Source organism: Rhodofomes roseus, assembly GCF_022264815.1.
Source record: "Rhodofomes roseus strain CIRM-BRFM 1785 chromosome Unknown C8Q71scaffold_7, whole genome shotgun sequence".
Taxonomy (NCBI): domain Eukaryota; kingdom Fungi; phylum Basidiomycota; class Agaricomycetes; order Polyporales; family Fomitopsidaceae; genus Rhodofomes; species Rhodofomes roseus.
Genome location: NW_025952963.1, coordinates 908,420 through 930,630, shown reverse-complemented (window position 1 = coordinate 930,630; position 22,211 = coordinate 908,420). Strand labels below are relative to the sequence as shown.

The window sequence follows — 22,211 nt, the reverse complement described above, 5'->3', positions numbered from 1 at the left end:
ATAGACAATGATATGTAAGACTATGAGGGTAACTGTGAACAGCCTGAGAACCCATGGGGTGTGGTCGTGTAGTGGCAGAGCCTGTGAGACGGGCAGTCGAGGGTAGCTCACCTTCAAATAACTCACCGTAGTACGATGACTATGAGGGCTCAGTTCCCTTTACCTGTGGGCAATCCTGAGCCTCAGCGTCGAGCGTCGAGCCTACGAGCGAGAAGTTAGAACCGTTGAACGTTTCGCGATCACGTGTTTAGAACGCGTCCTACTTCGGACCACGTGGTAAATGTTCATTCAAGCCTCCAGCAGGCTTTGGTCCGACGCAGCACGACCGCCAGCTTCTCTTTCGCATTCACCTCCGTAGTACGGTCAACTGTGCGCATATACTCCATCGTCACGAGCTAAGAATCGGGAGTGCGATCCGGCAAAGATCAGCTTTGACTTCGGCTGTCCGACTGGAGTGGCGAGTGGCGATCGCGAGCTGTGATCAGAACGGTACGCCGCAAGCCTGCAGCAGCTGCCTGCTAGTGCTTTATTTTCGCTGAGAATCCTTTCAGCTGCCATTACAAGCTGGACACTTGCCGTTGAGCACTACCGTGGTGACTCGTGTCTTTGAAGGTGGGTCCGGTTACTGCGTGGGCGATCTATTGAGTTCTTTCTGACGGAACGACGATTGGCAGGCTACATAATACAGCGATGCCCCCGCCAGAGATTCCTATAGAACTTCAGGAACATGTTCTAGATCATCTTCACGATGATCAGGAGACCCTGAAGTCATGCAACCTGGTCTGTCGCGCCTGGACTTGGAAGTCAAGGCGGTACTTCTGGAGGGTCGTCAACCCGGAGAAGAGGCGTCACTGTATACGTCTCCTATCAATATTGGAGGAGACTGCGCAGCTTGGAGCTTGTGTCGGTGACTTTGTCGAAGAATTTCGGCTGCCCAAAATGGGGTTTCCTCGCCGCCACTCGCAGTCAGACTTGCGTTGCGAACTGTTGCGGAGCACGGCGCGCTATTTTCCCATGCTCAAGTTTCTCAACGTGAAGGAGTTCAGCATCACCTCGTTCTTGAACCACTTACGCTCCGAGGACGAGGCCTTCAACATGCAGGAAGCCGTATCCTCGATACTCGACTTTCGCCATCTAAAAGCCATCCAGTACGATTCGGTGACCGTCTCAGATCTCGATGACCTTTTGCAGTTTCATGGAGCATTCCCGACGGTATCTGCCTTGTACATGCATCGCGTCGACACCAAGAATAATGAGAACTGGATGGGTGATCCTCTCAACACCACATCCATCCAAGATTTCGTCGCAAGGCACCGAGATGGGCGTATCTGTATAGAAGACCTCACTGGCTGTATCTGCGATATTCCTGTGGGACGACTCTCTCAGTTCCTGAACACACTCACGGCCCCTCCATTCGAGCTACGTATCAAGAGGCTGTCTTGGGCCATGGCACCGCACCGGTGGGGTAGCTTCCTGCCTATCCTGCTACACATGTTTCGTCGCGCGGAATCAACATTGGAACACTTCGAGCTGCCTTTTAGCGCCGATGATAGTGAGCTTCACACTGCCTATCCCCTGTTTCCAATTCGCTGATTCCTTTGTGGCATACGTGCCTCAGGCTATGTGACGATGTTCTGGCCATCTCGTCACCATCGCCTCAAGACACTGGCGTTTTCGTTCTATTTCCCGACGTACGTTACGCCCGTCTGGGCGTACGTGTCGATGTGGTTGCAATGGGTCAATCCCACCTCACTGCCTCACTGGAAGCAATCGAATTCTGCCTATACCACAGGCACGACCCCTTCCTCCATGAATTCTTCCCCTGGCCGACTCTGAATTCCGCGTTGATCTCTCTACATCAGAAACGCCCCTCGTTGTCGGTTAAATTCTCCTTCTGGTACCACGGTGAAGAGGACAAGATCCCCGATGCCGTTGCGCCCACGCGGAGGCGGATTCGACCCATGGTCGCCGCAGGCATTCCTGTCTTTGTTCGTCAGCACAGAGTTCACCGCGAAGAGTCATCGGGTTGATGAAGGCAGGCCCTTCGTTTGGTCGATTTGAGGAGACCGACGAAGTGAAGTCACGCGTCGCGGATCTTCCGTACTGTACCACGGAATAGCGGCTTGGCAGATATAAAACGGACTATGAGAAGCCATCCTTTTGTACTGTGTAAAAATGACCCGACAGATATGCTACTGCTTCACACACATGACTGTGCTCATATGTTTCCATTGACACTTTGCCTTGAACCACGGTGCCCGCCCTCTTCGTGTGACCAAACAGGCTGATTGACCCGCCCTAATTGGTATGCATCCCGTCTTCCACGCGCAGCAACGCTTCCTGCCCCTCCATGAGAAGATCGTACATCCTGACTCATTTGGGACACTATCTGACTTGCTTGAGTCCGACAGGGCCTATGCGCGTGATCCATTGAGATCCTAATGTATGAGGCTCTGGCTATCAAAGGATCTCCGTGTCCTTTGTTAGATCCTTGAGCGCATTTTGCAGTATCGTCTCCTTCAGGGCTGAGAGTACCAGCTGGAAGTTATGTGTGTGTTCGTGCTCGTTGCCTATGTCAAGCTGGGACAAGTGCAGCGCCACTGTGAGTGAACGGGGTACAGAAGAAATCAAAAGTGAGGAAATAAGCTTGCGTTTGAGCGATTCCTTTGCATGAAAGTCCAGAGTATGAACTCTGCCGCTTTGTTGATATCTGGACCGCCAGTACTAGTATATGTGGGAAAGCACCGTTCGAGTGGAACTTTGTTGAGCTTACGCTCGAACACATCAAGCTTGTTGAACAGCAGGATGATAGATATCCGGCGGAACCATCTCGAGTTGAATACCGAATCAAGCAACGTCGCCGCCTCGGCGATGCGGTTCTGACATCGTATGCGTCAGTACACCAGGCCTACTACCATGACCGGTGAGCGAGAAGCACCCACCTTGCCTGATTCCCTGAGCAGTGGTTGATCATATTCACTGAGCGTGACGCAGAAGATAATGCTTGTCGCATCATCAAAGCGATGGTACCGCTGTCGGATTGTCCACCCACATCGCACATGCGTATCCTGTTGTCAATCGATTACTTCCCGTACACCCAAGGCGAGGCGTGAAGATTCAACAGCTTACGATAGTGGGCCGAGCGCGAACCGCATCTCTGTGATGCCCGTGCTCTCCTCTTGTGCACAAAATGCGTCCGTGTCCGTGGGGATGTAGCTGCGCTTGCCAATCCGCTGGGCCTTTGTGCCGAAGCTGTGGCACAAGGATACGTGGACTCAATTGGTAACAGCAGGCAATTGGGGAGCTCACTACTGTGCGTTGTCCATGAGACAGCACTCGCCGCTGTTGGCCATGAAGTCCGGAATCAACGGGTCTTGCCAGAGCTCGTATATCGCTCGAGCGATATCCTCGTCGAACAAGGCATCATTCGCACGGACCTCGTGGTCGAGAATGCGCTCAGTGCGTACACGATTGTCAGGCAGAACACAGTCGAGGCCCATCGCACGCATTTCGAGGATTGCGTTGTGCGCGGACTTGAGCAGACTTTGATAGACGGACGGGCGGGTGGCTACTAGCTCGTCCTCCGTGAAGCCGCCCTATTGGATCATCTTGATCTGTTTCATGATCGTTGACTTCCCTGACTCGGCTGGGCCTGGGGGCAGTCGTTGAGCACGGTAGAAGACACCTTTCAGCGAGTGGGGCACGAGCTCACATGCACTGAAAGCGGTGTGTCCGAATGTACAACGAATCGAAACAATGGACTCACCAAGTAAGAGGTCCTTGCATTCTGTCTTCGCCTCCTGCGAGTCCTCAATCTGCCTGTCAATCTCCCGCGATCGTTGTAGCGCCTCGCGGATCAGGACTCTTGTCGAGATTGAGCTACCCATGGCGTCGGACATCCTAGATTCCTTGGACGTGGGGATGGCGCGGGCTGAGCGTGCACTTCAGCTCAAGTACCAGGTATCTTGTTGTGTGTAAGGAGCGAAGAGCGCGATCGGTTCAAGAGACAGCGCCGCAGACGTCGACCTGACCTATATATGCAGCTCCAATACAAATGTCAGTGCAGGGCCATCCTATGCTATAACATACACGAAACATATCATGATGTACGCACCGCGAGTTACACACTTGTCTGTTCGCCCCGGCATACCTAGCCTGGCAGGTACAGTACGCCACATAGGGCACTAGAGGTGTCTGTCACACTGATGCTGCATCGAAAGCATTCCAATTCACTCTGCTATTTCTCCAGAGGAACGACGCCGCCCTGAGCAGGCGGATAAATAAATAAAGGGCGGCGACGCCAGAGGCATGACAGGGATTAGTACAGTACGGTCAGACGGCGGTAGTGGTCAAGGGTGGGGCGGGCGGCACGGGGAACAGTTAGAAGGAAGGCTCCTGTCTAATCCAAAAGTCCCGGGGAGCAGGGAGAGAGGACAAGAGGGTCATGAATAACAGCGATGCCAGATCAGGCGTGCCGCGCGATAGAAGTAGGCAGTCATATGACACGGGAAGACGAAGGTGGATGGCAAGTAGGCTATAATCACAGTTGCACGTCATGAAGGCAAGGTATAACAGGTTTCACAGCGGCAAATTGGGCAAAGCAACAAAGGTGCCGGGAGGTGGGGGCCGGAGCAAACGTCAGGGAAGGGCGTCACGGAGCTCTCATGAAAGCCGAGCGCGGAGCTGGACGGTGGCCTAAGGTTCGATGTAGGCGGCAGCAGGTGGCATAGGGAACGCGCGGACAGTAACAATGTCGGCGTCATCGTCCTGCCCGCTGATAGTCGACATGCGCGATGCAGTCGAGCCACTCATTGACATGATGCGCAGACGCTCCTCGACCTCGTCCGGTGCCAAGTCCAGCGCAGCGATCAGCGACTTCATCGCATGAGCGCCGAACAAGTTCATGCTGTTTCCGCTTGCTACTGAGTCGTTATGGCTGTGACCAAACGCATCAGGCGGAGCCACGCGGTAGACCGGGACCTCCTGGATATCGGAGAACGGATTGGAGACGCGCTCGGACTTGTGGGCGCTGGCTGGGCGGCTGACGGCCGTCGCCTCGCTGACGCTGCGCGTTCGACTCGTCCGGCTGCGGCTATTGCTGCGACTGCGCGTGGGGCGACGCGTGATCTCCTGAGCGTTAAAGAAGGGGTTTGCGACGCTTCTGCGCTGCTCCGAGACATCGTTGAAGGGGTTCTGCACCTCCCTCGGGCCGTCGACGTGCTCGTCAGCCATGGTCAACACCTCCGCAGACTCCCATTGATGAATCGGGGAGGACTCCGCGACAGGAGTCATCTTCGCGAAGCCGAAGGTCGGCGACACCGCGCCGGAGTCGACGCGTACGGAGCGCATCTCCAGGAAGGAATCCTCGTGAACCGTCGAGCCATCCCACGACACCCCGCTCTCGCCGCGCTGTGCAGCATAGGGACGGGTAGGCTGCTCGAGCGCGAGTTCCTTGGCCAGGCCGGGATGGTACTTCGCGAACTCGAGCGGGGGCAGGTTGAAGCCGCCATGATCCTCATCGAGGACCTTCGTGCGTGTGGTACGCATGCTGGGGGAGGACTTTTTGAACATCTGCGAGTTCTTCTCCTGCAGCTCCCGCTCGCCCGGGGATGTCGGCGATGACCCCGACCACTTATCCTCGCCCTCGCTCAGTTTGTTCCAGTGACCGGTCCGGTTCTTCGTCTCTTTCTTGATCGAGCGTTTCGAGTAGAGGTAGAAAGCGAATAGCAGCAGACCGAGGCCTGCGAAGGCACCTACGCATATGCCTACGACAGCACCAATAGATATGTCAGAATCACGCGAAGACGCGGAGGCAGCGGTGGCGGATGACGATGCTGTCGACGAAGTAGTTGGCGAGGTGGATGAACTCGACATCGTGGAGGTCAGAGTGATGCGTGCGCCGGCGATGGAGTACTGTACGGTTTGAGAGCCAACGGAACCCGCAGTGTCACTGTTGAGGAAGAGGGGGCCCGAAGCTGAGGCAGTCGCTGCTGAGGCGACTCCGGAGAAGCCTGAGATGGTGGGAAGAGCGGTCTCTTCAGCTTCCGCCTGCCTCTTGGCATGTTTCTTTATGTGCATTGCTGCGAAGGGAGCGAATGATGGTGAGGTGTAAAGAGCGTCGTCTCAGTGAGAGTACACCCTGCGAAGGCAGGGAACGGGCGAGGATGCCGAAGCCAAAGCTGAGGGCGCTGGCAGGGTGCGCGGAGCTTCAGGACTGAACAGCAGGTAGAGAAAGGAGGGTGCGTACCTGCGAAAGAGTCGCCCGGACTCGCTGGCGGCCTCGTCGTTGGGGACAGCGGGGACAGATGGACGACCGCGCGATAGCTGCTAGCGGTGCGTGACGAACACAGCTGCGGGATCCAGTGACAGCTCCGTGACAGCTTACCGCTGATGGTCACGCCCTGCCGCGTCACGATGGCAACAGACGTGCTTGCGCCCGTTATGGTAATAGTAGTACTTACTACGCCAGGCCAACGCCAGGCGCTCCCTTCTGAGTCCCCGCCTACGTTGTCTTGCACAATAGATTCTGAATTCCACGCATCCTCAATGGATTACTAGGCTATGTGCATCACATAAATCACGTTTGGTTCGAATGTCACTTACCACCACCTGTTTGATGGCCTTCGTTCATACTTCCTTTGCTCTCAAAATTTGAATGCTGACGCATTCTCCGCGCGAGACGCTTGTTCGCATCCCGATGGAGAGTGTCGATGAGTCGCGGTGTAGTATGTACATATCCGCTTCAATTGAGCACGATCTTGCCGAAGTTTTGCCAGTGTCGGAAGGTCTCTTGAACCAGCTAAGCTCGGAGCCGGCGCTGGTACCCAAACGCAGATTGGTCGAAACTTTAGGATACTTATATTGATCGTCACACGTCAAGGATTTGTTTCTCATGCAACTTTCAAGGTCAGGAATTGAGGAAACAATGCGAACGACAGCCCGGGCCGGCCGGCGCTCGCAGTGCTTAGGGGCTCGATCGGAGATTACGGTGGCGTACGTCGGCAAATCCCAGAGTCGACCAACTGTAACGACGCCCACTCGTGTTGTGTGCTACTGAACATGAACTCACCGGCTTCCTGCTGAGATTACGGGCGATGCTCACCTCGCTCGGTCATGGCAAATACCCCCACGTGCGCCCCATCTAGAACTCGATGGAATACGAAACTGTCTACTCTACATGGTCCCATTTCTGATTCATCCAAGATGACGACACCGCAAGTTGAAGTCAGGTCCAGCAGGGCAGCATGACACACCAGAAAATATCCTACATCCCGACATAGTCCTCATGAGTTGCTACCGCTTATGGAACCAGTACGCCTTTTAGCTCAGGTGTTCGTCCATGCAAACGACGGGCCGCCCGGTGCCTCCAGCGATATCCGCACATTCAAGCTCGACGTCCTGATCGGGCGGATCGGGCGCACACCCTCCTCCGGGCGGGTGAACACCCACGCAGGCACCGCGCCGAACTCGACGTCTCCCCGACGCCCACGGCTTTCGCGGCCGACGACGCACCAGTTGTCGTCGAAGCGCTGCAAGATCGCGAGGTGCTCCCCGAGCGTCACGGCCAGCTCGTCGGGAAGCGCGCGCGTGAAGACCTGGCGCACCTTGCGCATCTGGCCCTCCTCGAACATCGACGCTGACGCTGACTGCGAGGACGCGCGTGAGTTGACGCTATTCCGGAGCGGACTGCTACGCGAGACGAAGGAGACCGGACGCGAGCTGCTGCCTGGCCGACTTGGGATGGAACGCGGGACCGTTTGGATGGACGACGGTGATCGTTGCATTTGCGCTAGGTGAGGAGCCTCTTCGACTGTGGGGGAGGGTGGCTGGATCATGATGGGGAGGGGGAGTGGTAGGGGTTGCGCAGGTTGTGCGGCTTCAACGACGAAATCACTTGTCTGCCGTTGGTGGCCCACTCTCGGTGTCAGCGCCTTCTCGGGCATGACCACGCTCGCGGTGACCAGGGCTCTGTTGACTGCCTTCGACTTGGTGGTCTCCCTCGGCCTTGGCGAAGGGCTCGCTGTCATGCTAGTCGGACATCGTGACGCTGATCAGCGTGCGACAGGCAGAAGAAACGAACAGACGCACTCTGCCTTTTCCTCAACCTGGGTGAGCAATGACTTCCTCGCTATGCGCTTTCTCTCGTCCGCCCTCTCTTCCCTCTCTCGCCTCCTCTTCCGCCGCCGTTTCAAGAAGTAGATCGCTAGCCATATCCCGCACCCGATTACCAGGGCGCCTGCGAACGCGATCCCAATGAACGGTGCTTTCTCGGTGCGAAAGGATACGGGCGGGGGCGGCCCGCCTCCGAGGGGGTCGTTCGTTGCACGGACGAGGAGAACGGGGGAAGGAGGGACCATCGTTGCAGCACTGGCCGCACGTACGTCCTATGTACGTTGGCGGGAGTGCTGGATACAGGCACGGTTGGGAGGAGACAGGAAAGCGAGGTGATCCCGAGCGGAAGCCTGGCGCCTGGGAACTGACGCCGCGCGAATATAGCGTGTACCCCGGGGGGCGTCTCACGCGCGATGGTGATGCATACACTGGTCTTAATAAAGCACGGCGCGGCGCGGACGCAAGGCGGATGAATCTCGACGATACGTGGTTTACACCGTGTGATGATACGTAAACTACGGGCACTGAAGTACTGATCTTCGGCGAGACACTCGAGTCCAAGTCGCGGATGGCCCAGCGTACTTAGACGCGATGAACGTGTCGCCGAGCTTGTCGTCATATTAATCATGCAGGAAGATTCGTCGACTCTGCCCTGCCCAGAGTGTCCGATCGTGTGCCTGGCGTCCGGCACGCCCTGGCCGTACATTATGCAGACCAAGCCGAGGGTGACATGTAATCATCTGTCATGTTTTCGGTCATGTCCAACAATCATCATCCGTTTTGAACATGCTCGTTTCATGGTCCCACGTATGGATCCTGCCTCCAGCGGGGGATGGCTCGTGCTCGGGCTAAGTCAAGCAATGTGTACGTTCTATGTATTGCTGCAGCGGCTCAGCGAACAACAAAACTGACTCGCGGATGGGCGTACGTAGGGCACGATGATCACATCGATGATATGTACCACCTATCAAGCGCACGTGCGTACAATTTCTGAGATACACTGGCTGATCTGACTTGCGATGCGATGTAGACTATTCGATTGCCTTTGGGTAGTCGATGGAGATCACGGACTCCCACGAGTCACCAGAACCGACTCGGAGTACTTACTATTACAAGCGTGCACATACCGAAGCGTCGGATGTTGAAGCGCTGAAGTTGCGCTGAAGTCTACGTGTCATCCCCACTCGTCTTTTACTCACTTTTCCTGTGAGACAGGCATCGGCGAGTCCGGCAAGATAACAGTCGTCAAGCAGACGAAGAGTATTCCGGATTGTGCGCCGTGACGGAGCTTTTGGGCTAATTCTACAACTAAGCTAAGTCATTTCGATCTACTACGGTCACTCTTCGCGACTAGTGCTCTCTTTTACCGACGCAGCAATGACTGACGTAGCGATTTTCAGATTAGAGTGCCTTTGCCTGAACGAGCCTAGAGGATCTCCGGAGGGGTCGAAGACGACAAGCTCGAACACCATCGACGGGTGGGCTGTTTTTGGTCGGATGAATGGTACCCTAGCCCGGTGCGTGCCGCAGCGCTGGCTCACAAAGGTCCTCTGAGGATCGGCTCACGCTCGACGCGATGAGGACGATTTGGATGATGTTGACAACGAACGTATCCGGCGCTCTCAGCCAGCGCGCCGGGAAGAACCTATGCGAGCAGTCCATGGAGAGTAAGTTCACGCACCAGTCTAGTGCCGGCTTTGTCTGACGTGGCCCTGTAAGTTTGCAGGCCACACGACAGTCTTGTTTAGCCATAGGAGCACCCGCCTAGATATGCACCTTCGCTTCGTGTAAGTGGTGCCTGTACATTGCGTCAGAGGCGATGGCCACAGTGGACCGACACAAAGCGTGAACTTCCCGGGCCATTTCCCTGTAAGTCCAGTACATTCGTCTCAGGGTACCGATCACTGCTTTGACCCCCGTTGTTCGCTTAGGAACGTAGCGTGACCACGGGCCCTTGAAACCATGCCCGCGAAATACAGGGGTTTGTCCTTGTGCTTTTGGCGACGCATTCACTGGGTGGCCGCACCTCTTTTGGGATAGCAAGGCTGGTGGCCCAGTATCCAAGCACCTCGGGTGCTCAGGTATAGGTAGCCTCATTTCCTTTAAATTGAGCGCGACACTACTCCGATGTCCTCAGAAACCCACTTCAGCTACAATCCCTCCAACAGTAAGTCACATCTCGTCTCTCTTTGCTTGCGCTGAGGCGTTTTTTCCAGAGAAAAACCATCATCCATGTCTCAGGCTCGCTCCCTCTACGTCGCTCACTACGGCCACCCGCTGCTGAAGGGTGCGAAGCACTGGTCTTTCCTCCTCTACAAACCAGGCGACCAGCACGCCAAGGCGTATCAGCTCACAGGCTCAACGACAACGTACGAGGTCAAGCAACCAGAGGAAGTGACCCCCGCGAAGTCGTCCTCTTTCATGGGCCAAGTCCCTGTTGGCCACATCGCCGAGTCTCACGTCGCTGCGTTCGAGCAGATGGTCCTGGGCCTGCCCATTACACGGGGCAACACGGCTTGGAATTGCCAGAACTGGATCATCGGCGCTCTGGCTGCGCTCAAGGCGAACGGATTCAATGTGACGGCGTACGGATTGGAGGATTTGCGCAAGTTGCTGGCGGAGGCAACACCGGCGTGATGGAAGGCTCGTGTGTATTTGGTGTTCGTTGTGTCGAAGCTCGGAGGCTGGGGCGTGTATAATACTTTACATTACGCGACGACTGGAGACTTAATGAGGAAAGCGATCCTATGTGAACGGACAGATACTCAGGTCTGTGACTGGCTATCGAAGTATTGAGCACTGTATGCCGATGGTCTCCCGACGGTGTGCAATACTTCACTTGGTCTGGTTGCTTCTTGTACTTCTAGCAAGATGTGAAACCGAAAATTGCCTGGTGGCTGGCGCAGATGACCCAACGGCGCAGCAACGCAGAGCAGATGAATGTTGTTGCACTGATATCGGAGCAGGTCTTCCCATAGGTCACCAAAGCTATACTAACACCGTAGCCTCCTTCACTGATTGCATTCCCCCCAAGTACTGTAAGCACTGTGTAAGTTACACGAAGTTGATCCTTTCCATTGTTACTCTCTATCGCCAGCGGCTTCAACATCCAAGCGCCTTAATGCGTCACCTCGACACCGATGCCTCCGCTAGCAACTTCTGGAGCTCTGCAAGCTGGTACGCTTTCACGTTGAATCCCCTCTGCTTCAGCGCACCCAGAGCCTCGATGATCCAGTTCTGGCAGTTCCACGCAAGGTTACCCCTCGTGACCGGAACAGCCAACACAACGCTCTCGAACTCGCCGCGCCGCTTGTCTTCGATGTTGCCCACTTCGACGCGACCCATGCACGTCTTTGATTGCTCCGAGTCTGACCGCAGCTCTTCTGGATCCTTCACCTCGTAGGTTTCAGTGGATCCGGTGACCTGGTAGGCAGTGGCGACGTCTGAGTCTGTGTTCGAGTTCGGCTTGGGGAGCAGAAACGACCAATGTTTGGCGCCTTTCAATAGCGGATGGCCATAGTGCGCGACATAGAGGATAGTCATGTCGCGCAGATCGTTCTATATATAGAGACCAGTTACGTCTGAACTTTCTGTTGATTTGGCGAAGCCACATACCGTTCAACGTTATTAATCTTGCGACGCTGCCTATGGCTCGTGGGGCGACAGCGAGTATCACTGAATATAGGGATCACTCTTGATGTGCACTGAGACCGTATTCATTCTCTTTCTCATCCATCTGCATGTAGAGCATAGACTTGCCTGTGTGCGCCACGTTCCGTTGAATAAATTAGAGGACGTTCGAACTTCGCCGGTTTCAATGCGAGGTGCAGCCACCGTGACTTGCGTGACGTTATGATTCTACGCAACGCGTTACGCAGCGGCTCTTCCCTGTCAATATCGCTACCGTACCAAGACTTCGTTGGGACTACTTATTGAACAGCGCGACATGCCTCTCTCAGAGCTTCCCATCGAGCTACATGAACATGTCCTCGACCACCTCCACGACGACCCTCTCTCCCTCAGAGCGTGCAGCCTGACGCACACCGCTTGGCTCCCGATAGCACGCTCACATCTCTTCCGGACAGTCAGGCTCGACACCGCGCGGGATTGCCTGAGGTTCCTCACCACCCTCGACACGACCTCGGAGTCGGATGGCGTCGGCGTCGGCTCCCTCGTCCGGGTGCTAACCCTCCCAGCAAAGATGGGTTTCACGGAACTTTTACATACTAGGACTGTAACGCGGACCAGGCAGGCGAGACTACGTCTTGACCTGCTATGCCAGATCCTGCGCCGTGTCCCCAACCTCGAGACCCTGGACATGACCGACTTTGAATGGAACTGTTTCGCAGACCTCATCTGTCCGCAAGGCGCTGGCGTTGATCTGCACGACGCCGTTACCGTTTTTGCCTTCCCACTGCTGAAGGTGCTAGTGCTGAGGTGCTTCGCCGTACGTTCCATCCAGGAAATCATCCAGTTCATCGCTGCATTCCCGTCCGTAACGACCCTGGAGCTCTCTGGAGTCTGGTTATATTTCCACGGTTTCCACTACGAACCATCAGACTCTATCGCCTACGATCAAACCATCAGTATACGCATCCGGGAACTCATCGTGGGCCCACTAGAATGCACCGAGCCTTTGTTGATTGGTGTATCGCACGCATTGCTCAATCTCACTCAAGGATCACAGCTCCGACAGCTGAGATGGCTCTTCAGTCCTCGAGTTCATGACCAAGAGGTGTTCGACAAAATGTTCCATGGATCCGCGAGTACTCTGGAGGTGCTTGAAGTTGATTCTCTTCTTGTCGGTGAGTATGATCGTCAATTATGTATATCCCTCAACTGACCGATGGAGCCGGGATCGCCACTGGTCCGCGCAGAATGGTTATCAGCACAGGACCTCTCCCGCTGCCGGGCACTGACTACAATCGTCCTGTCAGAGCAAACCGTCCATACACCAGCATTGTGGGCTTCTGCCCTGGAGGTCATCTCGAGCCTTGCACAGAAGCGTCTGCGGCATGTGGAGTTTACCCGTCACCCTCGTCGGGATGCCCTGTCCAGTCGGGATCTGCGGAGCCTCTCGCATCGCCTGATGGACTTACACACACGGTGCCCGACTGTCTCGGTCACATTATGTCACTGTCAGTGCACTGCGGCTGGGCCGAACAGCCGTCAGGCCTTGGAGGCCAACCACAAAGATGTATTGCGCGACGTGCTCGAAGCAGGGATGCGCATCGCTGTGGCCTACACAGAACTCGATAACGGAGGGCCATCGACCCACCGTCGTGATCTTCATGATCCCTTGCGAGTAGTCCGCACTGAATACTTCAAGTTATCAGCATAACTTAGCGCCCCATGACGTCGATCGTACACCAGTCTATGTCCTTCCGCTCGTACGCGTCGTCTCTACAGTGGTCCCCCTCCCTGCGCCTCACTTCGGCACCGCGTCTCCATACCACTTCCGCCATCGCTCCAGATCCTCCTCCTCGTCATTCGGCAGGTTCAGCACCGCCTTCGTCAGCTCGCTCTGCTTCGTGCGCAGCCACTCCGCCAGGCCGGACCCGCCATCCGGGATCCCCGCGCTCGGGCGGTCCCGCCAGTGCGTGATCTTGCCCGCGGCGTCGACGGTGATCGTCATGACAGTGTCGAACGAGACCGTCTTCGGGACGAGCTTGGGCGTGAACTCGTGCAGGACGCGGAAGGACGTCGTGTGCGCGTCGGAGGCGGTGATCTGCGCGGACTTGGTCACAGACGAGCGAAAGAGCTCGGGGAGGCCGTAGAACTGCCCTGCTATCGACGTCCTGCCGACGCTCTTCGCTACGCTGTGCGATGCCGCGAGGGAGTGGACGCGTTAGTGTGTGGCGGGACGAGGGGGGAGGGCGACTCACGGGTCCTCGTAGACGGCGTCCTCGGCGAAGAAGTCCATCTTGTAGAGACTGGGTTTGCCCTGGAAGAGGTCGAGGACGACGCCGACGAGCGTTCGCCGATGATCGTCTATGGTGACGCCGGGCGCGACGTCGACGGACGCGTTCGTGATGATGTGATTGGGCGGGGTTGCCTTGGACATGGCTGGGTGTAAGGTTGTGCTAGTAATTCCCGTCGTGAGGATGGGGCGAATAGGAAGGAGGTCTCTGTGCAAACAGCACCTATATACAGTGTGGGGACGGGAGTACCCATGCTGACGCGCTGACGTGTCGACGTCGATGGCTCGACGCTCGATGGCTGCCAACCTCTGAAGGAAGTTCAGGATACGTCTGGATACGTACGTCATAAGCGCCGTGGCGGGATGTCCGTTTAGGGTCACTTACAGTAACCGAGTCCTCCATTGCAGCATGACGCCAATTGACTTGACACGGTTCGCAGACACTGCTTGTGCGCTGGCTCGCCGGTACGCGTGCACAGATGGTCATGAGGGAACATTAAACATCAGAACCTACTGGATCTTGTTCAGTATATATGTACTAAACTATTGACCATCTTGTTGCTCGAGATGGCGGCAAGGTGACAGAATCAGCCAAGATTTGCGAGGATCGTTCGGACCAATTGCGACAAAGACTCAGAGCAGACCCGGAATGCGATCGCAACGCGGCCTGCATCACGGCGCATGCAACAGTACTGGTACCTCACCAAACAGCCCCCGGGGCTGTACAGATGCGGCTGGCGGTCGCACCTGACTGGGCGAGCTACACCCTCGGCTTGCGTGTGCAGTGATATAGGGACGCCTGGATGGACGACCGCTGTCGTCTTGAGTCCGCGCACGAGTTTGCGAGTGTCATGGTCAACTGACATCGCCCGTACGCGTAATGTACTCACCGTAGTCGACCCATCCGCACCGGTGTATGATCGACTTTGAGAAAACTATCGTCGCACGCACGCATTGCCTCGCTGAGTTGCTCGAGCTCCCACGAGTGGTCCACTACGTACGCGGCGTTCACAAGGAGCGGAAAACAGGTTGCACGAGCATGCATTTAACGTCTAGCGGAGAGGGATCAACTGGAAGACCAACAACATGGCAAATATTGCTAGGCATGACGGCGGCGAGTCGGTGTCGGCGAGGAGGGTCCCGGACTCGACGACAGCGGCCGGAAATAGCAAATGCCGTCATGCGAAAAACGGGGCGACTCCACAGGCTCCTATCGCACCCGAGCACGTGTCCTCAGCTATGGCGGGGACGCGCAGGTCGATGTGCGCCAGCTGTGTCCGCCGCCGCCACGGCCGCGCATGTGGTCGCGTCGTCGTGCAACCAACGGGCGGGTGCGAGCAGCGTGGACGGAGCAAAGGAAGAGAGGCCGAACGGACATGACGCGGGAGCTAATAGCTTATCGGCACAGATCCGTGTCCCGATACGGCTGCGAGCATACAGGCCCATCAACAAGCGGCTCCATCCCGGCCTCCGTTGCGAAGGCCCAAGCGCACCTCTCCTTCCTCCCTCCTCCCGCACCCCCGCTGCCCCCGTCGTCGGCCAGCCCGCCCCCCTCTGACGACGACGACATCCCTCCGGATCCCCCGTCTATCTGGACAGCGCGTCCGTCGACACTCCTTTGCCTCACGTTCTCTCGAAAAGCCGCCTTCCCTTTTTCGAACATTTTAAACCGTCCTGCCTAGCCCAGCGGTCACAGGAAGGACCAGCCCGCACACGACCTCTTTTCGAGACGAGCCATTAACGCAGCCTCCGGCCTTCACAGTCACATTGCCTATAACCTGCACGTACGTGCGCCGGCATCTGCACTCCTCCCCACCACCATGCCCGCTTGCAACGTCCTCAGTCGCCGCAGCGATGGCAGCGACGGCCTCAGCTCGAACACCATCCAAATCGCCGGAATCGCTGTCGCAGCCGGCATCGCTGCTATTGCTGCGATTTCCTTTGCCATCTACTTCTGGAGGAAACGACGCGCCGTGAGGAGGGACCGCGATGCATGGGAGAGCCGTATCTCTATCTTCCCGGCCATTCGCGTTGAGACTTCGCAAATGGCAGGTGAAGAGGGAAGGTGAGCACTTGATCTACGAGTCTCTCCTCCAGTTTCCAGGCTAGTTGTCGGTCGAACGCAGTCCATTCCCTCTGCCATACCACGCTTGCTTGGGCCCCTCGTGGCTTCACAGTCGCGCGACGCGTATGCAGCGCGAGCCTGTTGATCTCCGGACGGTTCGCGTATCCCGGGCGCGTCGTCCCTTCACTCATGAACCCCGCGACCCCCGGAGCGCGCTGCGCTCGATCCGTCTTGACGCGAGCGCTCTTCTCGCTTGTGTTCGCTCCAGACGAGCTCGCTCCAGACGACCACTTGCTCGTGCTGCCTCTCAAGCATACTTTTCGCGGCCTTCTGCCCCGGGTGCGTGCGGTATTAGACGCACCGGCCCCGCTGTGGACAGAAACCTGTTCGCTCATCGACGTGATAATGATGACACTGGTGAGCTGTGATGCCGCCCACGAGCGTACCTGAGCGGATGTGCAGGAGTTGTGCAGGCGTCATGATGCTTGTTGCGAACAACGATACGCATCCGCCGTGTTACTGCCTTCAGACGCGGGTCATTTGAGCTTCAGTCTGGTCCCGCCGCTTCTTTCCACACTGAGCAAAGCCTCAAGCCGTTGACTGACTCCCTCTCAGTGGTCCACAGATGATGCAAGCCAAGGGCAACGGCTTCTCGCGCGCACAACTCACGAAGAGCATCATCTTGCCCGAAAAGGCCGTGATGAAGAACAACGCCTCCAAGGAGGACATCATCGACTACTACGCCGCAGAGGGCAAGCTCCCGCGGCCGTTCGCGCCGTTCACGCGGGACTCGGGCGGCATGCCGGGCGGCGGGCCGCCGTCGCCGAAGGAGTCGCAGCGGAGCTCGCGCAGCTCGCTGCTGCGGCCGGTGTCGACGGCGTCGTTCCTGAGCGTCGCCTCCGCGTACTCGAGCCGCTCGTCGAAGCGGCAGAGCACCGCGTCCGCGATGTCGGGCTTCGACGAGGGCAACAAGCGCAAGGTGCGCCAGCTGTTCCACCCGACGCTCCCCGACGAGCTCGTGCTCAACCTCGGCGAGCGCGTCATGATCGTGAACACGTTCGACGACGGGTGGTGCATCGTCGGCCGCGACAGCGTGTTCGCGCCTGGCGACGTCGACCTCGGCGCGGTGCCCGCGTGGGTCTTCGTCAAGCCGATCAAGGGCCTCAGGGCGGAGAGGCCGATACGGACGTCGAGTCTCGGCGTCACCGTTACGCTCGATATGCCCGGCGCGGCGAGGCAGGACGTCATCTCGTGGTCCAACTTCTCGTGAACGACCCGCCGACGCCTGTATGCGCGTTGCCTGCGTGTATAGCCGCCCTGAAATGTTGTTGCCGCACCATATACGTTGTAAACACACCAAGTTACTACTCACCACCGGCGGTTCGCCGAGCCGAACCGTCCACTACCTTCCACCCCCTACTACTCTCCTCCTGGTGCTGATCACCCAATACCCCTTCTTCGATAACCCCTCCGCCCGCATCCACCCTTCACGGAACCCGCCAAACCCTTACGCTCCTCGCCACGTTCGCCGTAATTATCGCGGGCGGCGCATTGCATGCGCCGCGCACGTCCCCCGCTTCGAACCACTTCCCGCACAGCGCCGCGGCGCGTCTCCTGTGCGCACGCTCTAGCTCTCTAGCTTGGACGGCTGCTTGTTTTTGCGTGCCTTGCAGGTCCAGAGGCCCTCTCTTCCGCACGCCGTCCGAACCTTCAGTCTCTGCCCCTCCCCTCCCCGACGTCCCCCAGTGGGTCCCCAGCCGGATCGCTCGCTGCTGCCCGGTATCAGTCACTGCGTTCAAGAGCCGTATCTTTCGAGCTTGGGGTAGATAGGTGTAGCAGTGGTACGGTTGAGTAGACGTATGTAGACAGACGTGAATGCTACAGTGAGTAGGTTGCATGTGTGTGCGTGTTCATTGTCTGAAGAAAAAAATATACACTGACGGCGGACATATCATGTAATCCCACATTGTATTAGGTCCCAGTGCGTGCATCTAACCGCATGTAGCCGCAGCGTAGCTAGGCGATGTACTTGGTGCTGTGTAGAGCCCTGCCGTCGCAATGTACACTCATGTATGCCATATTTTCGATCGTACTGCTGTACTTATGTATGTCATGTTAGGCTACCTCAGCTTACGGTGGTCTACGCTTGCAAAACACAGCTGAGATAATCGTGTCATTTAAATTACACCGAAACGGGTACACAGTTACGATCACGTGGGACGACGCGCGCGGCGTGCGGTTCCGCCCTGCATACACTCTCCTCCTGGTCCGGCCGTCCATTTCTTGCCACCTTCGCCATGTTGTCTTGGGATCCCTCCTCCTCCGGTTGGTCAAGCTGCACAGCGAGGTCGAGAAGCTCAAGGCCGACTTAGCTGAGCTCCGAGTCAAACATGCTCGGGAGGAAGAGAAGGACTGTGGCGATGGTGAAGCAGGGATGAAGGCGGGGATGATGGGAACGACGAAGGAGACGTCAGAGCACCCGCTTGGAAGCGACACAAGGCTAACAACCAGAGTCAGATGCTGAGTGTCGTAAGATATATGAAGGCACTCACTCTAGACCAACTAACTGTCACTGGGACCGAGCTCTGGGCATGCTCCCATCAATGTATGCGGATGATATCTGGCGCTGAGGGTGTCATCAGAAATCCGTGGTGACCGCAATGCAGAATCTTACTGGCTTAGGGCCAAATCCATCCCCCATTGGTGGTCCACCTGCAGCCGAGAATGATGATGACCTCGCAAATGAAGAAACGGCGGGGCGGCCATGGCACCAGTCAACTCGTCAATGACCGCTTGCGGCGTCGAAAGTAGCCTGTATGGGTATCTTGAATCATCTAGAGACGTGCTCTTACCTGTGTGTTCTTGTTCTTGGGCGGCATTTTGCCGAGGTTGACGACGTGATGGACGTTCAGGACAACGTACAGAAGGCAAGAAAATGAAGATTTTATGGTCCCATGCAACAGTGTTAGTCTACGTACGACTACTTAGCATAAGAGGGATGCGTATAGCCAAGTATACCAGAAGGCGATGAAGGTAGACCATGCGGTGACGGGGCGATGTTCGCCCACGTAGGGCTAGACGCCTAGGCTTATGTAACCTCATGTAACCAAAGTCGGATTACGTACTGTCTACGGATGCGTGCCTACATGCGTTTCCTCGGTCTACACAGGCATAATCTACGCTACATCCACCCTGTGTGGCACTGCGCTTGGTCGACGTTGGGCTACACGACCGAGCACATCCTTGGAGGATACGCGCCTTGAACGCAGTGAGTGTCTCGCCCGCACCCGCATCTGCATCTGCATCTGCATCTGCGCAAGCTAGTATCGACGTCACTGTCCTGTAATCGTGGCTCGTCCCGTCTCGTCGCAGTCGCTCTCGTCGCGCAGTAGTAACCGTCGACCTATCACCCAGTACCAGATCGCCCAGTTAGTCAGAGTAGATAGATGTACATTGTATCTTTCTCTCTCTCTCTTTTCTCGCAAGATTTTTCAGTCTCAGTCTGCAAGCCTCCTTTGAGTGTGAGGGTCTCCAGCTGGGTCGGCTCGACGGCGGCTCCAGCGTTTGATTCGTGCCTGGTTCGTGAAGCGAACCAGCCGCGAACAGCAGGCGAACAGAGGCGAACAGCGACGGCGTCGAATCTGTCGATCGTGATCTTGCGATGGTGGCTTCGCTGAGATCTCGAGACTCGATGGTGATGTAACGTGGATACCAATGGTTGCTACGACGCTAGTGCGTGGCTCCCATCTCCACTGCGACTGACCGGTGGTTGGAGTTTTTGGAACTTGTTTTATTTCGATTGTTCAACATTTTGCGCCTCCTCTGGGTCTCCTGTGTGCTCGTTCCGCCTCACCGTACACTGAGGGCTGGCGCTGGGCCCGAACGATAGGTCAACAAAGACGCCGGCGGGCCCGACTACTTATGGCGGTCAACGCGACGGTATCCAGGGATCCGAGTCGAGAAGGGGCCCGCGTTAGTGTGCAGATGCATACAACCTGTCTCAGACAGGCGCATGCGTATGCTCCCGAGCCGCGGAGGCTATGCACTTAGGCTTCACCCACTTACGCGATGCATCGAGTCATAGCTATATATGTGTGCATCCTCCAGGGTGCGATCGAACCATCGCGCCCGCGTCGCCTTTGTACATAGTCACCCCAGCAGCGGCCATCCCGTCGACCCGCTACGTCCCCCCACTGCTTTCAGAACCTGTAGCCCGTTGACCTCGGGGCCTTGCGTACACGTATGTATGTCATGCCCAATTCACATTCCCTGACGAGCGCTCCGGACGCCGGAGTCTCTAATTGGTGACATAGGTCGACGATGATTGTAGGCGTTTGGCTGTATTCCGAGCAGCAAGCTCGACAAGTGCTACCTGTGTTCAAGGTGCCCTGGACCATGTACGTTGTTCTATCATCATCCGCCATCGCTGGAATTCACCCAATGTACAGCAGTGCGGCCAGTGACTATTCGGGACGTCGAGGTGGCCGCAGTCGCGGCATGCCCCTCCCAGAGCTGCCGATCGAGATCCAGGAGCAGGTCCTCGATCACCTCCACGACGACCGGCGCGCCCTCAGAGCGTGCAGCCTGGTGTGCTCGGCATGGATCTCGACTGCGCGGCTGCATCTGTTCAGGGTGGTCGACTTGCATCGCGCGAGAGACTGCCTGCGCTTCCTCGCCGTCCTCGAGTCGACCTCGAACGGGTATGGCATCCGCGCGGGTGTGGGCCGTCTCGTCCGCGAGCTGCGCCTGCCCACCATGACATTCGACCAGAGGGGAAGGAAGGAGGGGCAGCGCTTCGACTTGCTCTGCCAGATCCTCCGGCGTCTCCCCAACGTCGAGCTTCTGAACATGGAGCGCTTCGACTGGTTCACGTTCGCAGAACTGCTCGCCGGCCCCGGCGAGGATCGCGCCAACGCCGATCTGCGGGACGCGTTCGCCTCCGTCTTTCCCTTCCCCCGCTTGACCACGCTCCTTCTGCGCAGCATGCGCCCGCGCAATCACCCGGAGGCGCTGCAGCTCATCTCCGCGTTCCCCTCCCTGACCTCCGTGGAACTCGTGCAGATCACAGGTTCTCAGTTCTCAGAAGACGATGAGCCTGTAGCCGTATCTTATCACGGAGGCCCTCGCGTCTGTATCCGGGAGCTCGTTGTGGATAGATGGTCCAGCTCTCCTCCGGCGCTGCGCAAGATCCTCGAGGGCCTGCTGAGGCCGCCGTTCGATCTGCGACTCAGGAAGCTGCAGTGGAAGACCTCTGCCGCCGACGAGACCTCGAATCACTCGGACGGTCCGGTGCTGACTGAGATGTTCAGAGGGGCCGCAGACACCCTTGAGAAGTTTGAACTAGACATCCTGCGCGATGGTGAGTGCACGCCCACCACCAGGCTCGGCCCATGTACATATGATGACGTCCTCTGCAGATTGGCTGGAGAAGAACGACGTCTCGCGACACCGCGCGCTGACAGACGTCGTCCTCACCTTTGGCTTCACCCGGTACTACTCGTGCCACTGGCCGGCGGTCCCACGCTTCATCGCACAACTCAACTCGGGTGCCCTCCGCGAAGTGCAGCTGCGGTTTGAAGACCTGCACGCCCGCTTCCACTGGGAGTTCCTCCCTTGGCAAGAGATGACGGACGCCCTCCGCACGCTGCACCAGAGGCACCCGTCGGTCGTGGTCACGTTCACCTTCCTCTTCCGCGTCCGCCTCGGGCAGCTGGAGCCCGCGCCTTTCGTCGTCGAGCCGCTCAGAGCCCTCATTCGCCCCGTCCTCAAAGCGGGGATGCGCGTCGCGGTGGTCCGCACAGGGCTCATGGACTCGTACAAGTATAATAGTTCCTCGCCGGGCGCCCCAGACGTGACGTGGTCGCCAGTGTGGTCTGCACGCACTTGGTTGTCTGCGTGACGTCCGTCCAACTGGCTAATTGCTCACTCACCGAGCGTTCGATCTTTTTACTAGGGTTTAATGAACTCACCCACCACCTACTAATAGTATATGCAGTATGTCATGTAGACCCTGTACGTTATCAACCTGGATAATACCACTGGATCATGCGCTTTTTTAGAATGAGTGGCTCGGTCTCAGCAGGCCCCGGCTGTACATACCATCGCGACTCTCAT

The 22,211-nt window shown here is 57.1% G+C and overlaps 11 protein-coding genes across 11 annotated transcripts; 6 read left to right on the top strand and 5 right to left on the bottom strand.

Moving 5' to 3' along the window:
• The first annotated feature begins 544 nt into the window (after positions 1–544).
• C8Q71DRAFT_534699 (uncharacterized protein) lies at positions 545–2,052 on the top strand. Its single transcript, XM_047919194.1, has 4 exons — positions 545–612; positions 675–1,552; positions 1,619–1,792; positions 1,863–2,052. The coding sequence occupies exons 2-4, from the start codon at positions 691–693 to the stop codon at positions 1,883–1,885; spliced, it is 1,059 nt and encodes a 352-aa protein (XP_047780449.1). The 5' UTR covers positions 545–612; positions 675–690; the 3' UTR covers positions 1,886–2,052.
• Positions 2,053–2,627: 575 nt separating this feature from the next.
• Positions 2,628–3,887, bottom strand: C8Q71DRAFT_795971 (G-protein alpha subunit; the record flags this gene model as incomplete). Its single annotated transcript, XM_047925645.1, has 7 exons — positions 2,628–2,879; positions 2,943–3,032; positions 3,053–3,068; positions 3,130–3,252; positions 3,310–3,596; positions 3,713–3,717; positions 3,767–3,887. 7 exons carry the CDS (start codon positions 3,885–3,887, stop codon positions 2,628–2,630), a joined length of 894 nt encoding a protein of 297 aa, XP_047780448.1.
• A 313-nt stretch (positions 3,888–4,200) lies between these two features.
• Positions 4,201–6,322, bottom strand: C8Q71DRAFT_534671 (uncharacterized protein). The gene is made up of 2 exons (XM_047919193.1): positions 6,248–6,322; positions 4,201–6,179 (listed from the first exon to the last, which is right to left on the bottom strand). The coding sequence occupies exon 2, from the start codon at positions 6,076–6,078 to the stop codon at positions 4,696–4,698; it is 1,383 nt and encodes a 460-aa protein (XP_047780447.1). The 5' UTR covers positions 6,079–6,179; positions 6,248–6,322; the 3' UTR covers positions 4,201–4,695.
• Positions 6,323–7,042: 720 nt separating this feature from the next.
• On the bottom strand, positions 7,043–8,584 carry C8Q71DRAFT_751702 (uncharacterized protein). The gene is made up of 2 exons (XM_047923330.1): positions 8,089–8,584; positions 7,043–8,028 (listed from the first exon to the last, which is right to left on the bottom strand). The coding sequence occupies exons 1-2, from the start codon at positions 8,355–8,357 to the stop codon at positions 7,326–7,328; spliced, it is 972 nt and encodes a 323-aa protein (XP_047780446.1). The 5' UTR covers positions 8,358–8,584; the 3' UTR covers positions 7,043–7,325.
• A 1,405-nt stretch (positions 8,585–9,989) lies between these two features.
• Positions 9,990–10,871, top strand: C8Q71DRAFT_534619 (uncharacterized protein). The gene is made up of 3 exons (XM_047919192.1): positions 9,990–10,193; positions 10,250–10,279; positions 10,329–10,871. The coding sequence occupies exon 3, from the start codon at positions 10,345–10,347 to the stop codon at positions 10,747–10,749; it is 405 nt and encodes a 134-aa protein (XP_047780445.1). The 5' UTR covers positions 9,990–10,193; positions 10,250–10,279; positions 10,329–10,344; the 3' UTR covers positions 10,750–10,871.
• Positions 10,872–11,164: 293 nt separating this feature from the next.
• Positions 11,165–12,004, bottom strand: C8Q71DRAFT_534550 (uncharacterized protein). Its single transcript, XM_047919190.1, has 3 exons — positions 11,872–12,004; positions 11,728–11,816; positions 11,165–11,670 (listed from the first exon to the last, which is right to left on the bottom strand). Exon 3 carries the CDS (start codon positions 11,653–11,655, stop codon positions 11,239–11,241), a length of 417 nt encoding a protein of 138 aa, XP_047780444.1. The 5' UTR covers positions 11,656–11,670; positions 11,728–11,816; positions 11,872–12,004; the 3' UTR covers positions 11,165–11,238.
• C8Q71DRAFT_534585 (uncharacterized protein) lies at positions 11,901–13,456 on the top strand. The gene is made up of 2 exons (XM_047919191.1): positions 11,901–12,917; positions 12,965–13,456. Exons 1-2 carry the CDS (start codon positions 12,059–12,061, stop codon positions 13,369–13,371), a joined length of 1,266 nt encoding a protein of 421 aa, XP_047780443.1. The 5' UTR covers positions 11,901–12,058; the 3' UTR covers positions 13,372–13,456.
• Positions 13,457–13,540: 84 nt separating this feature from the next.
• On the bottom strand, positions 13,541–14,176 carry C8Q71DRAFT_722681 (uncharacterized protein; the record flags this gene model as incomplete). Its single annotated transcript, XM_047921540.1, has 2 exons — positions 13,541–13,931; positions 13,998–14,176. 2 exons carry the CDS (start codon positions 14,174–14,176, stop codon positions 13,541–13,543), a joined length of 570 nt encoding a protein of 189 aa, XP_047780442.1.
• Positions 14,177–15,721: 1,545 nt separating this feature from the next.
• C8Q71DRAFT_534446 (uncharacterized protein) lies at positions 15,722–17,715 on the top strand. The gene is made up of 2 exons (XM_047919189.1): positions 15,722–16,097; positions 16,713–17,715. The coding sequence occupies exons 1-2, from the start codon at positions 15,853–15,855 to the stop codon at positions 17,365–17,367; spliced, it is 900 nt and encodes a 299-aa protein (XP_047780441.1). The 5' UTR covers positions 15,722–15,852; the 3' UTR covers positions 17,368–17,715.
• Positions 17,716–17,957: 242 nt separating this feature from the next.
• On the top strand, positions 17,958–18,972 carry C8Q71DRAFT_751678 (uncharacterized protein). The gene is made up of 4 exons (XM_047923329.1): positions 17,958–17,980; positions 18,103–18,157; positions 18,217–18,597; positions 18,650–18,972. Exons 1-4 carry the CDS (start codon positions 17,973–17,975, stop codon positions 18,725–18,727), a joined length of 522 nt encoding a protein of 173 aa, XP_047780440.1. The 5' UTR covers positions 17,958–17,972; the 3' UTR covers positions 18,728–18,972.
• A 1,565-nt stretch (positions 18,973–20,537) lies between these two features.
• Positions 20,538–21,996, top strand: C8Q71DRAFT_722679 (uncharacterized protein; the record flags this gene model as incomplete). The annotated part of the gene is made up of 2 exons (XM_047921539.1): positions 20,538–21,456; positions 21,515–21,996. The coding sequence occupies 2 exons, from the start codon at positions 20,538–20,540 to the stop codon at positions 21,994–21,996; spliced, it is 1,401 nt and encodes a 466-aa protein (XP_047780439.1).
• Between the last annotated feature and the right edge of the window lie 215 nt (positions 21,997–22,211).